This window comes from Oncorhynchus mykiss, chromosome 21, assembly GCF_057628025.1.
Source record: "Oncorhynchus mykiss isolate SJ-2025 chromosome 21, ASM5762802v1, whole genome shotgun sequence".
In the NCBI taxonomy this organism is placed as follows: domain Eukaryota; kingdom Metazoa; phylum Chordata; class Actinopteri; order Salmoniformes; family Salmonidae; genus Oncorhynchus; species Oncorhynchus mykiss.
This window is the reverse complement of record NC_143042.1, coordinates 2379119-2396317: the sequence shown is the minus strand read 5'-3', so window position 1 is coordinate 2396317 and position 17199 is coordinate 2379119. Positions and strand designations below refer to the sequence as shown.

The 17199-nt window shown below is 40.6% G+C and overlaps 1 protein-coding gene across 3 annotated transcripts; it reads left to right on the top strand.

Moving 5' to 3' along the window:
* Positions 1 to 1513: 1513 nt before the first annotated feature.
* LOC110515610 (tetraspanin-8) lies at positions 1514 to 15934 on the top strand. Of its 3 annotated transcripts, none has more exons than XM_090213429.1 (9): positions 1514 to 1762; positions 5474 to 5539; positions 5820 to 5936; positions 6226 to 6300; positions 10972 to 11067; positions 11313 to 11411; positions 11799 to 11909; positions 12619 to 12702; positions 15342 to 15934. In XM_090213429.1, the coding sequence occupies exons 1-9, from the start codon at positions 1703 to 1705 to the stop codon at positions 15471 to 15473; spliced, it is 840 nt and encodes a 279-aa protein (XP_090069555.1). In that variant the 5' UTR covers positions 1514 to 1702; the 3' UTR covers positions 15474 to 15934. The 3 variants fall into 3 exon arrangements, with proteins under 3 accessions (XP_090069555.1, XP_090069556.1, XP_090069557.1); XM_090213430.1 differs by having other exon boundaries at positions 1524 to 1762; positions 15235 to 15934; XM_090213431.1 differs by lacking the exons at positions 1514 to 1762; positions 5474 to 5539; positions 5820 to 5936; positions 6226 to 6300 and adding an exon at positions 10797 to 10883.
* Positions 15935 to 17199: the final 1265 nt, after the last annotated feature.

Genomic DNA, 17199 nt, shown 5'->3' with positions numbered 1-17199 from the left:
ATCGGTAAACAGCCCATCTATCTACCTACCTCATCCCCATACTGTATTTATTTATTTATCTTGCTCCTTTGCATCCCAGTATCTCTACTTGCACATTCATCTTCTGCACATCTACCATTCCAGTGTTTAATTGCTATAGTGTAATTACTTCACCACCATGGCCTATTTATTGCCTTAACTCCCTTATCTTACCTCACCTCATTTGCACTCACTGTATATATACTTTTTGTTTTCTTTTGTTCTACTGTATTATTGATTATGTTTTGTTTATTCCATGTGTAACTCTGTGTTGCTGTATGTGTCGAATTTCTATGCTTTATCTTGGCCAGGTCGCAGTTGCAAATGAGAACTTGTTCTCAACTAGCCTACCTGGTTAAATGAAGGTGAAATGAAATAAATAAAAAATCAAATCCTTAATTTGTACATCCTTTTCCGGTGAATGGGGAATATTCTTGAGTCTGTTCCATTACTATCATATGCTTGAGTCTGTTCCATTGCTATCATATGCTTGAGTCTGTTCCATTGCTATCATATGTTTGAGTCTGTTTCATTGCTATCATATGTTTGAGTCTATTCCATTGCTATCATATGCTTGAGTCTGTTCCATTGCTATCATATGCTTGAGTCTGTTCCATTGCTATCATATGCTTGAATCTGTTTCATTGCTATCATATGTTTGAGTCTGTTTCATTGCTATCATATGCTTGAATCTGTTTCATTGCTATCATATGCTTGAGTCTATTCCATTGCTATCATATGCTTGAGTCTGTTCCATTGCTATCATATGCTTGAGTCTGTTCCATTGCTATCATATGCTTGAATCTGTTTCATTGCTATCATATGTTTGAGTCTGTTTCATTGCTATCATATGCTTGAATCTGTTTCATTGCTATCATATGCTTGGGTCTGTTCCGTTACTATCATATGCTTGAGTCTGTTCCGTTACTGTCATATGCTTGAGTCTGTTCCGTTACTATCATATGCTTGAGTCTGTTCCATTACTATCTTCCTCTGTACAAAATGTGCTCCAGATGTTTTGCGGGGTTGCATTGACATTGACATTGCTTAACACTTGGCCCTTCTCTGGATTCCTAGAGACCCAATGGGGCTGCTTCTCAAAAAGCACTCTATTCCCTATATAGTGCACTACTTTTTGACCAGGGCCTATAGAGCACTAGGGAATAGGGTGCCATTTTGGTCGCAAGTGGTGAGGTCATAGTTGTCCAGAAATGGCTGATTATGTGATTTCATGTTCACTCAGGCCTCCTTGCTCTGGACTGGACCTCTGGATTCACACAGTAGATGCTTTGTTCTGCCAAGACAACCGATAGGAGGGCAGACAATAAACAGATCAATATTTACAATGTTGTTTGTGCTCCACTGGTTGCCGTTTACTCAGGGAAACTGGCCACAAATCTTACTGCCTGGTTCCACATCTCTCTCTAACTTCCGGGAGAGCCCATTTAAAGAAAATACAAGTCAAGTTCATGGGGCGTTACCGTTCATGCGGGCTAGTCCCTCCCATAACACAAAACACCATTCAGCAGCATGTCAACACACTCTCATGTTGAGAAGAAGAAGAAACAGTTAAAGGAATCGGACAATCTATTTTCTGGACATAAAGATCTTGGGCTTCAGCAAGACCAACTCTGAAGTGAACTGCTTATCCAAACTGTTGTTTTTATTATAACCAAACATAGAAATGGGAACAATACATATCTGCGTAAAACGGACGTTCATTTTCGTCTGTGTCTTGATCGGGGTAAGTTATCGTATTCGAGTAGATAAACCCGTTTTTTTTATAGGAGCATGTCGCCAATTATGACTGTCTTTAATAATATGTTTTTTAATACGACATTATTTGTTTACATTATTGCTGGTTATTTTTTTAACTTCAACGCAAGCAGTGAGAGTTGCAGTTTACACGGGACGGAATAAAGAGTGGTGCCGCTTTCATCAACAATAATGAGCCGATTGTTTTATAGTGCAGTATCAAGACAAGCACTAAAATTAAACTGAAATGTTGTATTTAATGTTGCAATTGGGCTGCTGGGCTTTAATCTTTCACTGGAACACGTTTTTTAGCTTTGGTTTGTGAGTGTGTTCAGCTTACTTATTTATTTTTCAGCCTTTTAATTTGGCCCCTATTTGTTTACTAACTGCTAAATATCTTACATTTTTTTGTTATGTTTATTCTCATCTTCAAATAAACCTACTGACCTTAGTTATCACGTTTTTGTCAGAATATTAGGATAGTCAATAACTGATATTCGATTTTTATAACCAGCCGACTAAGTAAATATTTCAGCTATTCATTTCTTAATAATGTATAATTTCTTAGTCTATTTCTTAGTCTAGATATAATATATGTAAATACAATTTACTGTCTGCTTACAAACCATTTGTAGATGGCGTTGGTCAAATGCATTATTGAAGTTATGAAGAAATGGATCCCTCAACTCCTCTGAAACAAATGACTGTATCAACCTTTACTGTGCATTATCAGTAGAATTCTCAGAATAATACCCTGTACATTGTAATGATTGTATCAACCTTTACTGTGCATTATCAGTAGAATTCTCAGTATAATACCCTGTACATTGTAATGATTGTATCAACCTTTACTGTGCATTATCAGTAGAATTCTCAGTATAATACCCTGTACATTGTAATGACTGTATCAACCTTTACTGTGCATTATCAGTAGAATTCCCAGTATAATACCCTGTACATTGTAATGATTGTATCAACCTTTACTGTGCATTATCAGTAGAATTCCCAGTATAATACCCTGTACATTGTAATGATTGTATCAACCTTTACTGTGCATTATCAGTAGAATTCCCAGTATAATACCCTGTACATTGTAATGATTGTATCAACCTTTACTGTGCATTATCAGTAGAATTCTCAGTATAATACCCTGTACATTGTAATGATTGTATCAACCTTTACTGTGCATTATCAGTAGAATTCTCAGTATAATACCCTGTACATTGTAATGACTGTATCAACCTTTACTGTGCATTATCAGTAGAATTCTCAGAATAATACCCTGTACATTGTAATGATTGTATCAACCTTTACTGTGCATTATCAGTAGAATTCCCAGTATAATACCCTGTACATTGTAATGATTGTATCAACCTTTACTGTGCATTATCAGTAGAATTCTCAGAATAATACCCTGTACATTGTAATGACTGTATCAACCTTTACTGTGCATTATCAGTAGAATTCTCAGAATAATATCCTGTACATTGTAATGATTGTATCAACCTTTACTGTGCATTATCAGTAGAATTCTCAGTATAATACCCTGTACATTGTAATGATTGTATCAACCTTTACTGTGCATTATCAGTAGAATTCTCAGAATAATACCCTGTACATTGTAATGATTGTATCAACCTTTACTGTGCATTATCAGTAGAATTCTCAGTATAATACCCTGTACATTGTAATGACTGTATCAACCTTTACTGTGCATTATCAGTAGAATTCTCAGAATAATATCCTGTACATTGTAATGATTGTATCAACCTTTACTGTGCATTATCAGTAGAATTCTCAGTATAATACCCTGTACATTGTAATGACTGTATCAACCTTTACTGTGCATTATCAGTAGAATTCCCAGTATAATACCCTGTACATTGTAATGACTGTATCAACCTTTACTGTGCATTATCAGTAGAATTCCCAGTATAATACCCTGTACATTGTAATGACTGTATCAACCTTTACTGTGCATTATCAGTAGAATTCCCAGTATAATACCCTGTACATTGTAATGACTGTATCAACCTTTACTGTGCATTATCAGTAGAATTCCCAGTATAATACCCTGTACATTGTAATGACTGTATCAACCTTTACTGTGCATTATCAGTAGAATTCTCAGTATAATACCCTGTACATTGTAATGACTGTATCAACCTTTACTGTGTATTATCAGTAGAATTCCCAGTATAATACCCTGTACATTGTAATGACTGTATCAACCTTTACTGTGCATTATCAGTAGAATTCCCAGTATAATACCCTGTACATTGTAATGATTGTATCAACCTTTACTGTGCATTATCAGTAGAATTCTCAGAATAATACCCTGTACATTGTAATGATTGTATCAACCTTTACTGTGCATTATCAGTAGAATTCCCAGTATAATACCCTGTACATTGTAATGATTGTATCAACCTTTACTGTGCATTATCAGTAGAATTCCCAGTATAATACCCTGTACATTGTAATGATTGTATCAACCTTTACTGTGCATTATCAGTAGAATTCTCAGAATAATACCCTGTACATTGTAATGATTGTATCAACCTTTACTGTGCATTATCAGTAGAATTCCCAGTATAATACCCTGTACATTGTAATGATTGTATCAACCTTTACTGTGCATTATCAGTAGAATTCCCAGTATAATACCCTGTACATTGTAATGATTGTATCAACCTTTACTGTGCATTATCAGTAGAATTCTCAGAATAATATCCTGTACATTGTAATGATTGTATCAACCTTTACTGTGCATTATCAGTAGAATTCTCAGAATAATACCCTGTACATTGTAATGACTGTATCAACCTTTACTGTGCATTATCAGTAGAATTCTCAGAATAATACCCTGTACATTGTAATGATTGTATCAACCTTTACTGTGCATTATCAGTAGAATTCTCAGAATAATACCCTGTACATTGTAATGATTGTATCAACCTTTACTGTGCATTATCAGTAGAATTCTCAGAATAATACCCTGTACATTGTAATGATTGTATCAACCTTTACTGTGCATTATCAGTATAATTCCCAGTATAATACCCTGTACATTGTAATGATTGTATCAACCTTTACTGTGCATTATCAGTAGAATTCTCAGTATAATACCCTGTACATTGTAATGATTGTATCAACATTTACTGTGCATTATCAGTAGAATTCCCAGTATAATACGCTGTACATTGTAATGATTGTATCAACCTTTACTGTACATTATCAGTATAATTCCAGTATAATACCCTGTACATTGTAATGACGGTATCAACCTTTACTGTGCATTATCAGTATAATTCCCAGTATAATACCCTGTACATTGTAATGATTGTATCAACCTTTACTGTGCATTATCAGTAGAATTCCCAGTATAATACCCTGTACATTGTAATGACTGTATCAACCTTTACAGTGCATTATCAGTAGAATTCCCAGTATAATACCCTGTACATTGTAATGATTGTATCAACCTTTACTGTGCATTATCAGTAGAATTCCCAGTATAATACCCTGTACATTGTAATGATTGTATCAACCTTTACTGTGCATTATCAGTAGAATTCTCAGAATAATACCCTGTACATTGTAATGATTGTATCAACCTTTACTGTGCATTATCAGTAGAATTCTCAGAATAATACCCTGTACATTGTAATGATTGTATCATGTGTTGTATTCTCTTCAGATCATCAGCACCCTCTTGCTGGCCATCACATTATTTGGACATGGGTACTTCCACCAATCAGAAGAAGTAATTCTGTTTTTTTTATTAGTTCTTTTCTTTAGTTCTTATTACATTTACTAATTATATCATATTGATTTCATTATAATAATGCTGTGTCCATCTAGCTTGGTCCCAGATCTGTTTGTGCTGTCTTTCCAACTGTTTAGCATGACAACAACCATAGGAGTTGGCTATAGAGCATAAACAGATCTGAGACCAGGCTAGAATCCAGCAGTATCATTGTAATATTATGATTATAAACCCACAGTTGCCATTTCATTAATTTGGCTTGTCTTCCTATGCACAGATAGAGGATATTCTGCCTGGGATAGTAGTTCTGTATGTCCTAGAAGCAGCAACCCTGGTCCTGTCAATCTTTGGTGTCTATGGCGCTCGGAAGGAGAAGAAATGGGCTGTGGTTCTGGTAAGCCTGCCGAGACCTGTCTCAAAGTGTTAGCCTGATCTCAGATCTGTTGGTTTGTCTTGGATAATTATCATAAGTGTTCGTTAGACAGCACAAACAGATCTGGGATCTGGCTACCGACTTGACTTCTCTGCTGCAAACTGTTCCTTTCTGATAGGTAATGGCATGCCATACAACTCAACTGAAACCAGTCAACACTTTCCCCATGACATGTTTCCCAAAAAGCGTGATAAGTTTGAATGAACCTTTAGTATTGATTTTGCTTGACAACTCCAATATGTGTGTGTAGTTTTCTGTAGGTATGTCACTGGCCAGCCTATACCTGTTTGTGGAGTGTGTGAACGCATATCATTCCAAACACGAGGTACAGTAGTCTATATATATATATATACACACACAGGTAACTGTCAAAATAATGGAAAACACCAACATAAAGTGGTTTAATAGGGTGTTGGGGCACCACGAGCCAGAACAGCTTTACTGCACCTTGTCATAGATTCTACAAGTGTCTAGAAGTCTATTGGAGTGATGCGAGACCATTCTTTCACAAGAAATTCCATAATTTGGTGTTTTGTTGATGGAAAACGCTGTCTCAGGAGCTGCTTCAGAATATCACATAAGTGTTCAATTGGGATTGAGATCTGGTGACTGAGACAGCAATGGCCTATTTATTTATTTATTTATTTTATTTTACCTTTATTCAACCAGGTAGGCTAGTTGAGAACACCTTTATTTAACCAGGTCGGCCAGTTGAGAACACCTTTATTTAACCAGGTAGGCTAGTTGAGAACAAGTTCTCATTTGCAACTGCGACCTGACCAAGATAAAGCATAGCAGTGTGAACAGACAACACAGAGTTACACATGGAGTAAACAATTAACAAGTCAATAACACAGTAGAAAAAAAAGAGAGTCTATATACATTGTGTGCAAAAGGCATGAGGAGGTAGGCGAATAATTGCAATTTTGCAGATTAACACTGGAGTGATAAATGATCAGATGGTCATGTACAGGTAGAGATATTGGTGTGCAAAAGAGCAGAAAAGTAAATAAATAAAAACAGTATGGGGATGAGGTAGGTAAAATTGGGTGGGCTATTTACCGATAGACTATGTACAGCTGCAGTGATCGGTTAGCTGCTCAGATAGCAGATGTTTGAAGTTGGTGAGGGAGATAAAAGTCTCCAACTTCAGCGATTTTTGCAATTCGTTCCAGTCACAGGCAGCAGAGAATTGGAACGAAAGGCAGCCAAATGAGGTGTTGGCTTTAGGGATGATCAGTGAGATACACTTGCTGGAGCCCGTGCTACGGGTGGGTGTTGCCATCGTGACCAGTGAGCTGAGATAAGGCGGAGCTTTACCTAGCATGGACTTGTAGATGACCTGGGGCCAGTGGGTCTGGCGACAAATATGTAGCGAGGGCCAGCCGACTAGAGCATACAGGTCGCAGTGGTGGGTGGTATAAGGTGCTTTAGTAACAAAACGGATGGCATTGTGATAAACTGCATCCAGTTTGCTGAGAAGAGTGTTGGAAGCTATTTTGTAGATGACATCGCCGAAGTCGAGGATCGGTAGGATAGTCCGTTTTACTAGGGTAAGTTTGGCGGCGTGAGTGAAGGAGGCTTTCTTGCAGAATAGAAAGCCGACTCTAGATTTGATTTTAGATTGGAGATGTTTGATATGAGTCTGGAAGGAGAGTTTACAGTCTAGCCAGACACCTAGGTACTTATAGATGTCCACATATTCAAGGTCGGAACCATCCAGGGTGGTGATGCTAGTCGGGCGTGCGGGTGCAGGCAGCGAACGGTTGAAAAGCATGCATTTGGTTTTACTAGCGTTTAAGAGCAGTTGGAGGCCACGGAAGGAGTGTTGTATGGCATTGAAGCTCGTTTGGAGGTTAGATAGCACAGTGTCCAAGGACTGGCCGGAAGTATACAGAATGGTGTCGTCTGCGTAGAGTTGGATCAGGGAATCTCCCGCAGCAAGAGCAACATCATTAATATATACAGAGAAAAGAGTTGGCCCGAGAATTGAACCCTGTGGCACCCCCATAGAGAATGCCAGAGGACCGGACAGCATGCCCTCCGATTTGACACACTGAACTCTGTCTGCAAAGTAGTTGGTGAACCAGGCAAGGCAGTCATCAGAAAAACCGAGGCTACTGAGTCTGCCGATAAGAAGATGGTGATTGACAGAGTCGAAAGCCTTGGCAAGGTCGATGAAGACGGCTGCACAGTACTGTCTTTTATCGATGGCGGTTATGATATTGTTTAGTACCTTGAGCGTGGCTGAGGTGCACCCGTGACCGGCTCGGAAACCAGATTGCACAGCGGAGAAGGTACGGTGGGATTCGAGATGGTCAGTGACCTGTTTGTTGACTTGGCTTTCGAATACCTTAGATAGGCAGGGCAGGATGGATATAGGTCTGTAACAGTTTGGGTCCAGGGTGTCTCCCCCTTTGAAGAGGGGGATGACTGCGGCAGCTTTCCAATCCTTGGGGATCTCAGACGATATGAAAGAGAGGTTGAACAGGCTGGTAATAGGGGTTGCGACAATGGCGGCGGATAGTTTCAGAAATAGAGGGTCCAGATTGTCAAGCCCAGCTGATTTTTACGGGTCCAGGTTTTGCAGCTCTTTCAGAACATCTGCTATCTGGATTTGGGTAAAGGAGAACCTGGAGAGGCTTGGGCGAGTAGCTGCGGGGGGGGCGGAGCTGTTGGCCAAGGTTTTAGTAGCCAGGAGGAAGGCATGGCCAGCCGTTGAGAAATGCTTGTTGAAGTTTTCGATAATCATGGATTTATCGGTGGTGACCGTGTTACCTAGCCTCAGTGCAGTGGGCAGCTGGGAGGAGGTGCTCTTGTTCTCCATGGACTTCACAGTGTCCCAGAACTTTTTGGAGTTGGAGCTACAGGATGCAAATTTCTGCCTGAAGAAGCTGGCCTTAGCTTTCCTGACTGACTGCGTGTATTGGTTCCTGACTTCCCTGAACAGTTGCATATCGCGGGGACTATTCGATGCTATTGCAGTCCGCCAGAGGATGTTTTTGTGCTGGTCGAGGGCAGTCAGGTCTGGAGTGAACCAAGGGCTATATCTGTTCTTAGTTCTGCATTTTTTGAACGGAGCATGCTTATCTAAAATGGTGAGGAAGTTACTTTTAAATAATGACCAGGCATCCTCAACTGACAGGATGAGGTCAATGTCCTTCCAGGATACCCGGGCCAGGTCGATTAGAAAGGCCTGCTCACAGAAGTGTTTTAGGGAGCGTTTGACAGTGATGAGGGGTGGTCGTTTGACTGTGGCTCCGTAGCGGTTACAGGCAATGAGGCAGTGATCGCTGAGATCCTGGTTGAAGACAGCGGAGGTGTATTTGGAGGGCCAGTTGGTCAGGATGACGTCTATGAGGGTGCCCTTGTTTACAGATTTAGGGTTGTACCTGGTGGGTTCCTTGATGATTTGTGTGAGATTGAGGGCATCTAGCTTAGATTGTAGGACTGCCGGGGTGTTAAGCATATCCCAGTTTAGGTCACCTAACAGAACAAACTCTGAAGCTAGATGGGGGGCGATCAATTCACAAATGGTGTCCAGGGCACAGCTGGGAGCTGAGGGGGGTCGGTAGCAGGCGGCAACAGTGAGAGACTTATTTCTGGAGAGAGTATTTTTTTAAATTAGTAGTTCGAACTGTTTGGGTATGGACCTGGAAAGTATGACATTACTTTGCAGGCTATCTCTGCAGTAGACTGCAACTCCTCCCCCTTTGGCAGTTCTATCTTGACAGAACATTTTATCGTTGGGTATGGAAATCTCAGAATTTTTGGTGGCCTTCCTGAGCCAGGATTCAGACACGGCAAGGACATCAGGGTTAGCAGAGTGTGCTAAAGCAGTGAGTAAAACAAACTTAGGGAGGAGGCTTCTGATGTTGACATGCATGAAACCAAGGCTTTTTCGATCACAGAAGTCAACAAATGAGGGTGCCTAGGGACATGCAGGGCCTGGGTTTACCTCCACATCACCCGCGGAACAGAGGAGTAGTATGAGGGTGCGGCTAAAAGCTATCAAAACTAGTCGCCTAGAGCGTTGGGGACAAAGAATAAAAGGAGCAGACTTCTGGGCATGGTAGAATATATTCAGGGCATAATGCGCAGACAGGGGTATGGTGGGGTGCGGGGTACAGCGGAGGTAAGCCCAGACAGTAATGATGATAAGAGAGGTTGTATCTCTGGACATGCTGGTTGTAATGGGTGAGGTCACCGTATGTGTGGGAGGTGGGACAAAGGAGGTATCAGGGGTATGAAGAGTGGAACTAGGGGCTCCATTGTAAACTATGGTTTTACATCGATCGTTTTCATGCTCATCAAACCATTCAGTGAACACTCATACCCTTTGGATGGCAGCATATCGTCCTTTTTTATTTAACCTTTTTTAACCTTTATTTAACTAGGCAAGTCAGTTAAGAACACATTCTTATTTACAATGACGGCCTACTTGTAAAGCCCCCTTGGTCAAACCCTCCCCTAACCCAGACAACGCTGGGCCAATGGGACTCCCGATCACGGCCGGTTATGATACAGCCCGGGATCGAACCCGGGTCTGTGGTGATCCCGCTAGCACTGCGATGCAGTGCCTTAGACCGCTGCACCACTCGGGAGCCCTAGCCATGAGGAAGTAGCCATGGTAGCCAAAATCATTTTCATACTGTACATGACCCAAAGCATGATGGGATATTAATTGCTTAATTAACTCAGGAACCACACCTGTGTGGAAGCACCTGCTTTTAATATACTCCGTGTCCCTCATTTACTCAGGGGTTTCCATTAGTTTTGGCAGTTACCTGTTTATATCTTCATTTTCTAATTCAACCTTGAGACAATGTTTGTTTGCTGTTCTGGTGAAAAGATATTTGAGAAGTTATTGTATGATGGTGCAATGCATCTGATTCTTGATAATTCAATGTACTGTATCTGTCCATTTCAAATTCAGAGCTGATTATAGGTTTCAGCTGTGACTATAACACTCAATGTAAACTTGATTCATTTCAAGATGGAGGAGTTAACCAGAGAGGAACATCTAGCGATGATGCCTCTGAGTGGAGCGAAACAAACTGATATAGAAACGTTATACAACATACAGACTAACGTAAGTCACCTTCATTTAATGCTTCTTATTGTCTCTGCTTGTGCCAATTCAAAGTCCCAGAGTGCCAATTCAATGTATGTGTGTCTTTAGGGACAGTTTTCCATATTATGTAAACCAAGGCCTGGACTAAAAACACTTTCATTGGAGATTTCTCCATGGAGGTTTCTCCAGGCCTTAACTATATATGGTAATTGTTTGCCTAATTGTTTTTAAAATGCCTGTTGTGCTGTTTCCTTCACTTTCAGTTCAAATGCTGTGGGCTCGTACAAGGCTACCAAGACTGGGGCACAGACATCCCCCTCTCCTGTCTCTGTTCTGATGAGGACTCAACAGACTTTAAATGTGTGAGTCTGCTGTGTTAAACAAGTTAACTTGTTGTTGTTGTTGTTGGTGATGATGTTGTTGTTGTGTGTATGCTGAGGAGGATTTGATTCAGTGTGTCAGTCTGTGTTAAATAAATATGTATTTTGGTAAGAGCAATACATTTTTTTTATTCTATTATCTTTAAAATGTGTTTTTAAAACCAAAATAAAAAAAGAGACGATAAAGGACAGTGACAATACAACCATAAATAAACTGAGGAAGATGTACATGACAATACTCTAAAAGACCAACAAATACCATAGAACACATTTGAACCAGACACATAATGGCTGCCATGCTGTAGCCTAGTAAGAAATCATGCAGCTAAAGTAAAGCACTGTTTTAAACCATCTCACATTCTATTTCAGGTTGCTCGTGGTAACAATACAAGATTTGTTATTCACTATCCCAACAGTGATATGTCTGAGGATGATGACCACAAGGGATTAATGGATGAACACATGCTGGTATATGAAAAGGTAAAAGCATGCCATTCCACTACACCAGGGATGGGCAACTGGCGGCCATTTTGAAGGCCCTCAGATCAACTAGCCCTCAGATCAACTAGCCCATGTCAGATAATATCTTTTAGATGGCTAAATTAGGTTAGCAGACAGTTATCTAAACCTGTTATCGTGGTCAAATTACTACCCATGGGGCCCTCATTGATGTGGTTAGTCAGTCTCACTATGATGTCATATTAAAAACGGCATACATTTCTCACCACCCCATGGAAAACATTTGTAGAATTGCAGGAAATTATCTGTAAAAGAGCTCATTTTCCTCTGCCCCATGGCAAAATGTGTAGAATTGCAGGAAATTATCTGTAAAACAGCTCATTTTCCTCTGCCCCATGGCAAAATGTGTAGAATTGCAGCAAACTTGCTTTAAAACGGCAACATTTTCTCTACACCCCAAGTTAAAATGCGCAGAATTACACCATTTTTAAAATGCATCTGCTGTCAAGAGGGTGCAACTAAACTGTTTTGCTCGTAATTTTGCTCAAAGTGTTTTGCTGGCAGCTGTGTATCCACTAGAATATCATAATTCTAGTTGGCTCTATAGAGATGACTTGTACAGTACTCATTGATACAATAAACTGATGTTTGTTTAAGTTCTGATATAATACTGAGCTGTATACTCTTGTTTTTCACACAAAATGACAAACTCTTAATTGTTCATTTTCAGCCATGTCTTCCCATCCTGATCTCTGTCGAGAGCTATGCAATCAGCCTGGGAATAGGAACATTAGTAGCACTGACAGCATTATGGGTATGCATTTCTAATATATTTCTGTACTATTTAACTAGGGCCGAGCCTTGCCATTCTGCCTCCATAGGCAAGACCAAAAAATACCAACCCCGCAAAACTAGAATAGTCCCGTAAGCAAAATGCCGTCTAAAAGACAGATGAATGAAAGTTGAAGATTTTACACATGTTGAAGATGTGTATTTTACACATGTTGAAGATGTGTATTTTACACATGTTGAAGATGTGTATTTTACACATGTTGAAGATGTGTATTTTACACATGTTGAAGATGTGTATTTTACACATGTTGAAGATGTGTATTTTACACATGTTGAAGATGTGTATTTTACACATGTTGAAGATGTGTATTTTACACATGTTGAAGATGTGTATTTTACACATGTTGAAGATGTGTATTTTACACATGTTGAAGATGTGTATTTTACACATGTTGAAATCATGCACATTGTTGGTTCTGAATGAAAGTTGAGAATAAGTCATTTATAGAAATCTATGTTTGGGCCAAATCAAGGCTGGTCCACACCGGACAGAATCTGAACCAAACATGATTGGTTCAGATTTGGTCCGGACCAAAACAAGTGTCTGGATGTGGAAATCAAGGCCGGTCCTGAACTGCTGCAAATAAAGTTGTATAAAAGGTGTCACCTGAAGCCTACAGTTTGGCCTGAAATTGAATTTTATGAATGCCCATCTACAGTGCATTCGGAAAGTATTCAGACCCCTAATCTTTTTCCCCCAAAAATTACGTTACAGCATTATTCTAAAATGGATCTGGTCCATTCAAGGTCCCCAAGGACACAATGGCATGTGTGTGGAACCACCAAGACTCTTCCTAGAACCGCCCAGCCAAACTGAGTAATTGGGGGAGAAGGGCTTAGGTCAGGGAAGTGACCAAGAACACAATGGTCACTCTGACAGACCTCCAGAGTTCCTCTGTGGAAATGGGAAAACCTTCCAGAAGGATAACCATCTGCAGCACTTCACCAATCAGGCCTTTATGATAGAGTGGCCAGACTTCCGTTTGGAGTTTGCCAAAAGGTATCTACCATGAGAAACAAGATTATCTGGTCTGATGAAATCAAGATTGAACTCTATGGCCTGAATGCCAAGCATCACGTCTGGAGGAAACCTGGCATCATCCCTACGGTGAAGCATGGCAGTGGCAGCATCATGCTGTGGGGATGTTTTTCAGTCCAGGGACTGAGAGACTAGTCAGGATCGAGGGAAAGATGAACGGAGCAAAGTGCACAGGGATCCTTGATGAAAATCTGCTCCAGAGCCCTCAGGATCTCAGACTGGGGCGAAGGTTCAGCTTCCAACAGGACAACGAGCCTAAGCACATAGCCAAGACAACGTAGGAGTGACTTTGGGACAAGTCTCTGAATGTCCTCAAGGGGCCCAGTGAGAGCCCAGACTTGAACCCGATCTAACATCTCTGGAGAGACCTGAAAATATCTCTGCAGCGCTATCCAACCTGACAGAGCTTGAGAGGATCTGCAGAGAAGAATGGGAGAAACTCCCCAAATATTGTAGTGTTATATCCAAGAAGACTTGAGACTGTAATTACTGCCAAAGGTGCTTCAACAAAGTACTGAGTAAAGGGTCTGGATACCTATGGAAATGTGTTCATTCAGTTTTTATTTTTAATAAATTAGGAACATTTTCCCCCAAAAAATGTGCTTTGTCATTATGGGATATTGTGTGTAGATTGATGAGGGAAAAAACAATTTAATATTTTTTTTTGAAAAAGGCTGTAACATAACATTTTGAAAAAGTCCAAGGGTGTGAATACTCTCTGAATGCATCGTATGTGGTAAGCCTACCGTTTTGTAAAACACATAAAAACGACATCCGAACAGGACCAAAAAAAGACATCTAAAATATGTCGTCTCGGGCTTACTGGGGTGTGGGGTGTAGCTTACCATGTCGCCCGCAATGGAATTGTATGAATGCCCATCCATGTGGTAGGCCCACCTTTGGAAAACATTGGCTTTATTAGTCCTGATTCCTGTGACTAACCAATTTGGCAATTTAAGCCCTGAATATCAGCTACCCAACTTTATCAGGAGTTCTCAGGAGCCCATTGTCAATATTTTAGTTTTCACTGTGATCAGCTTGTCAAAACTGGACAGATACAAACCTGAAACCACTGATCTTGACAACAGGATGAAACTCCTGGACAACAGCTGTGATTATTCATTTCACTTTGACCTGTCCTGGTTTTAGGATATGTTGTTTGTTATAATGACAGCAAATGTTCTATTTGATTGACCTCCGTTTAGGTCAGGCTATTTGATTGACCTCCGTTTAGGTCAGGCTATTTGATTGACCTCCGTTTAGGTTAGGCTATTTGATTGATCTCCGTTTAGGTTAGGCTATTTGATTGACCTCCGTTTAGGTTAGGCTATTTGAAAATTGTCCATAGTTTTTTATGTGGATTTTTCAATTCGGGAAGTGAATTTCAATTGACTCTACCTGAATTTAAAACTTAATTGAACCAAACGCTGTTCCCTACTCTTTTTTTTACCATAGGTTTTGAGTGTAGGCCTATTAGATTGAACCATCATCTATCACACTCAGCATCTGGTCACCTGCTCCGTCAATCCTGACTGAACCGTTACTGTGTGTCTGGTCCTCAGGATGTTGGAGTTGTCCTGGCCATCACAATACTCTGCCAGATGAGAAGAAAGGTTGATGTGCCACCTGTGATCTTCACCTCTCAACCACCTCAATACAGAGAGCTGTGTGACACAGCAGAGTGTCTGACATGAAATGGTCCTCTTATGAAGGAGACTCAATGCACTAGTCTGAGTGCCAGTCTGTTTGTGCCATCATGACAACTCCGGTCACTCATTTGTGTCAAGCCAAACATGACAATGGGTGACAAAGAGTTGGCTTGGCAATGACAGCAATGGAGTTGTCATTGGCCAGACCACAAACATATCTGGGATCAGGCTAGCAATGCATCCATATTATGTACATACTCATAACACACATGAAAGGACAACTCAGGACATTATTAGACATTAGACATCTCTACTGTGTTGTCCAAAGTATTACTGTTCAACTGATTATCCATCTGACTGCCAGCAAGAGTCTTCTTATTGGCTGTCAAAGGTTCTGTAAAACCTGTGGTTTGTTTTTCTGTTGTAAATAATTGGTAACCATTTAACCATTGTAGTGCCTCAGTGTTGGTTACAGTGTCTTGAATAAAGGGACAAGCATCTTTTAACATTATGTTCCTTTTATTCGACAACCAACATCTCTTAAAAATATTCCTCTTTTCCTCCTGTTCTCTCCTCTCATCCTCCTCTATCTTCCTCTTTTCCTCCTGTTCTCTCCTCTCATCCTCCTCTCTTCCTCTTTTCATCCTGTTCTCTCCTCTCATCCTCCTCTCTTCCTCTTTTCCTCCTGTTCTCTCCTCTCATCCTCATCTCTCTTCCTCTTTTTCTCCTGTTCTCTCCTCTCATCCTCCTCTCTCTTCTTCTCCTCCTGTGCTCTCCTCATCCTCATCTCTCTTCTTCTTTTCCTCCTGTTCTCATCTCTCTTCCTCTTTTCCTCCTGTTCTCTCCTCTCATCCTCCTCTCTCATCCTCTTTTCCTCCTGTTCTCTCCTCTCATCCTCATCTCTCTTCCTCTTTTCCTCCTGTTCTCTCCTCTCATCCTCCTCTCTCTTCCTCTTTTCCTCCTGTTCTCTCCTCTCATCCTCCTCTCTCTTCCTCTTTTCCTCCTGTTCTCTCCTCATCCTCCTCTCTTCCTCTCTTCTTTCCCTGTTTCACCCTCTTCTCCTCCTGTTTTCTCCTCTCATCCTCCTGTCTTTCACACTCCCTCAGCTCTTTCTCTCTCCTCTTCTGGTTCTGCCTTCTCTGTCTTTGTCTCTGCTTCCTTTCTCTTCCTCTCCCCCTTCTCTTGTTTCTTCAACTTGTCTTTCTCTTTCTTCCCACTGAATACAGTCTGACACAGGGGGAAAAGTTGATTAAAACAATGAAGACGTAATGAAGGACTCTAAACTGTATGAGATTAGACCAGTGGTTGTACCACTTTAGCTATCATTCCACTCCTTGCCACTCCTTGTCATGCTAAACATTTGGCATGTGACACGGAGTACAAGGGGTGGAATGTTCACTCAACAGACTGGCACCCAGGCTACTGTAGTACATACTCATATCATTTTATGTTCATTCAATAAACTACTTTGTTCTATTTGCCTGTGTGGCAGAAGTTTCCTTGGCAACGTTCTGCGATGCTGTGGTTCCATTGTCATGGCTCCCCAAATGTCCTGCATTTTACTGTAAAATCACAGGAGGGCTGTAGATATTAACTCATCAAGTTAGTTAGATGCACACATCCTAGAGAGAGGGGCCTAGCCTCTTCCCAGATCTGTTTGTGTTATCATGTGTTTGGCATGACAAGCAGAGGCATGATGGCACAAACAGACTGGTTCCCAGGCTAAGAAGGGCCCCTGATACTTCTACAGATACTTCTATCAGTAGCATTT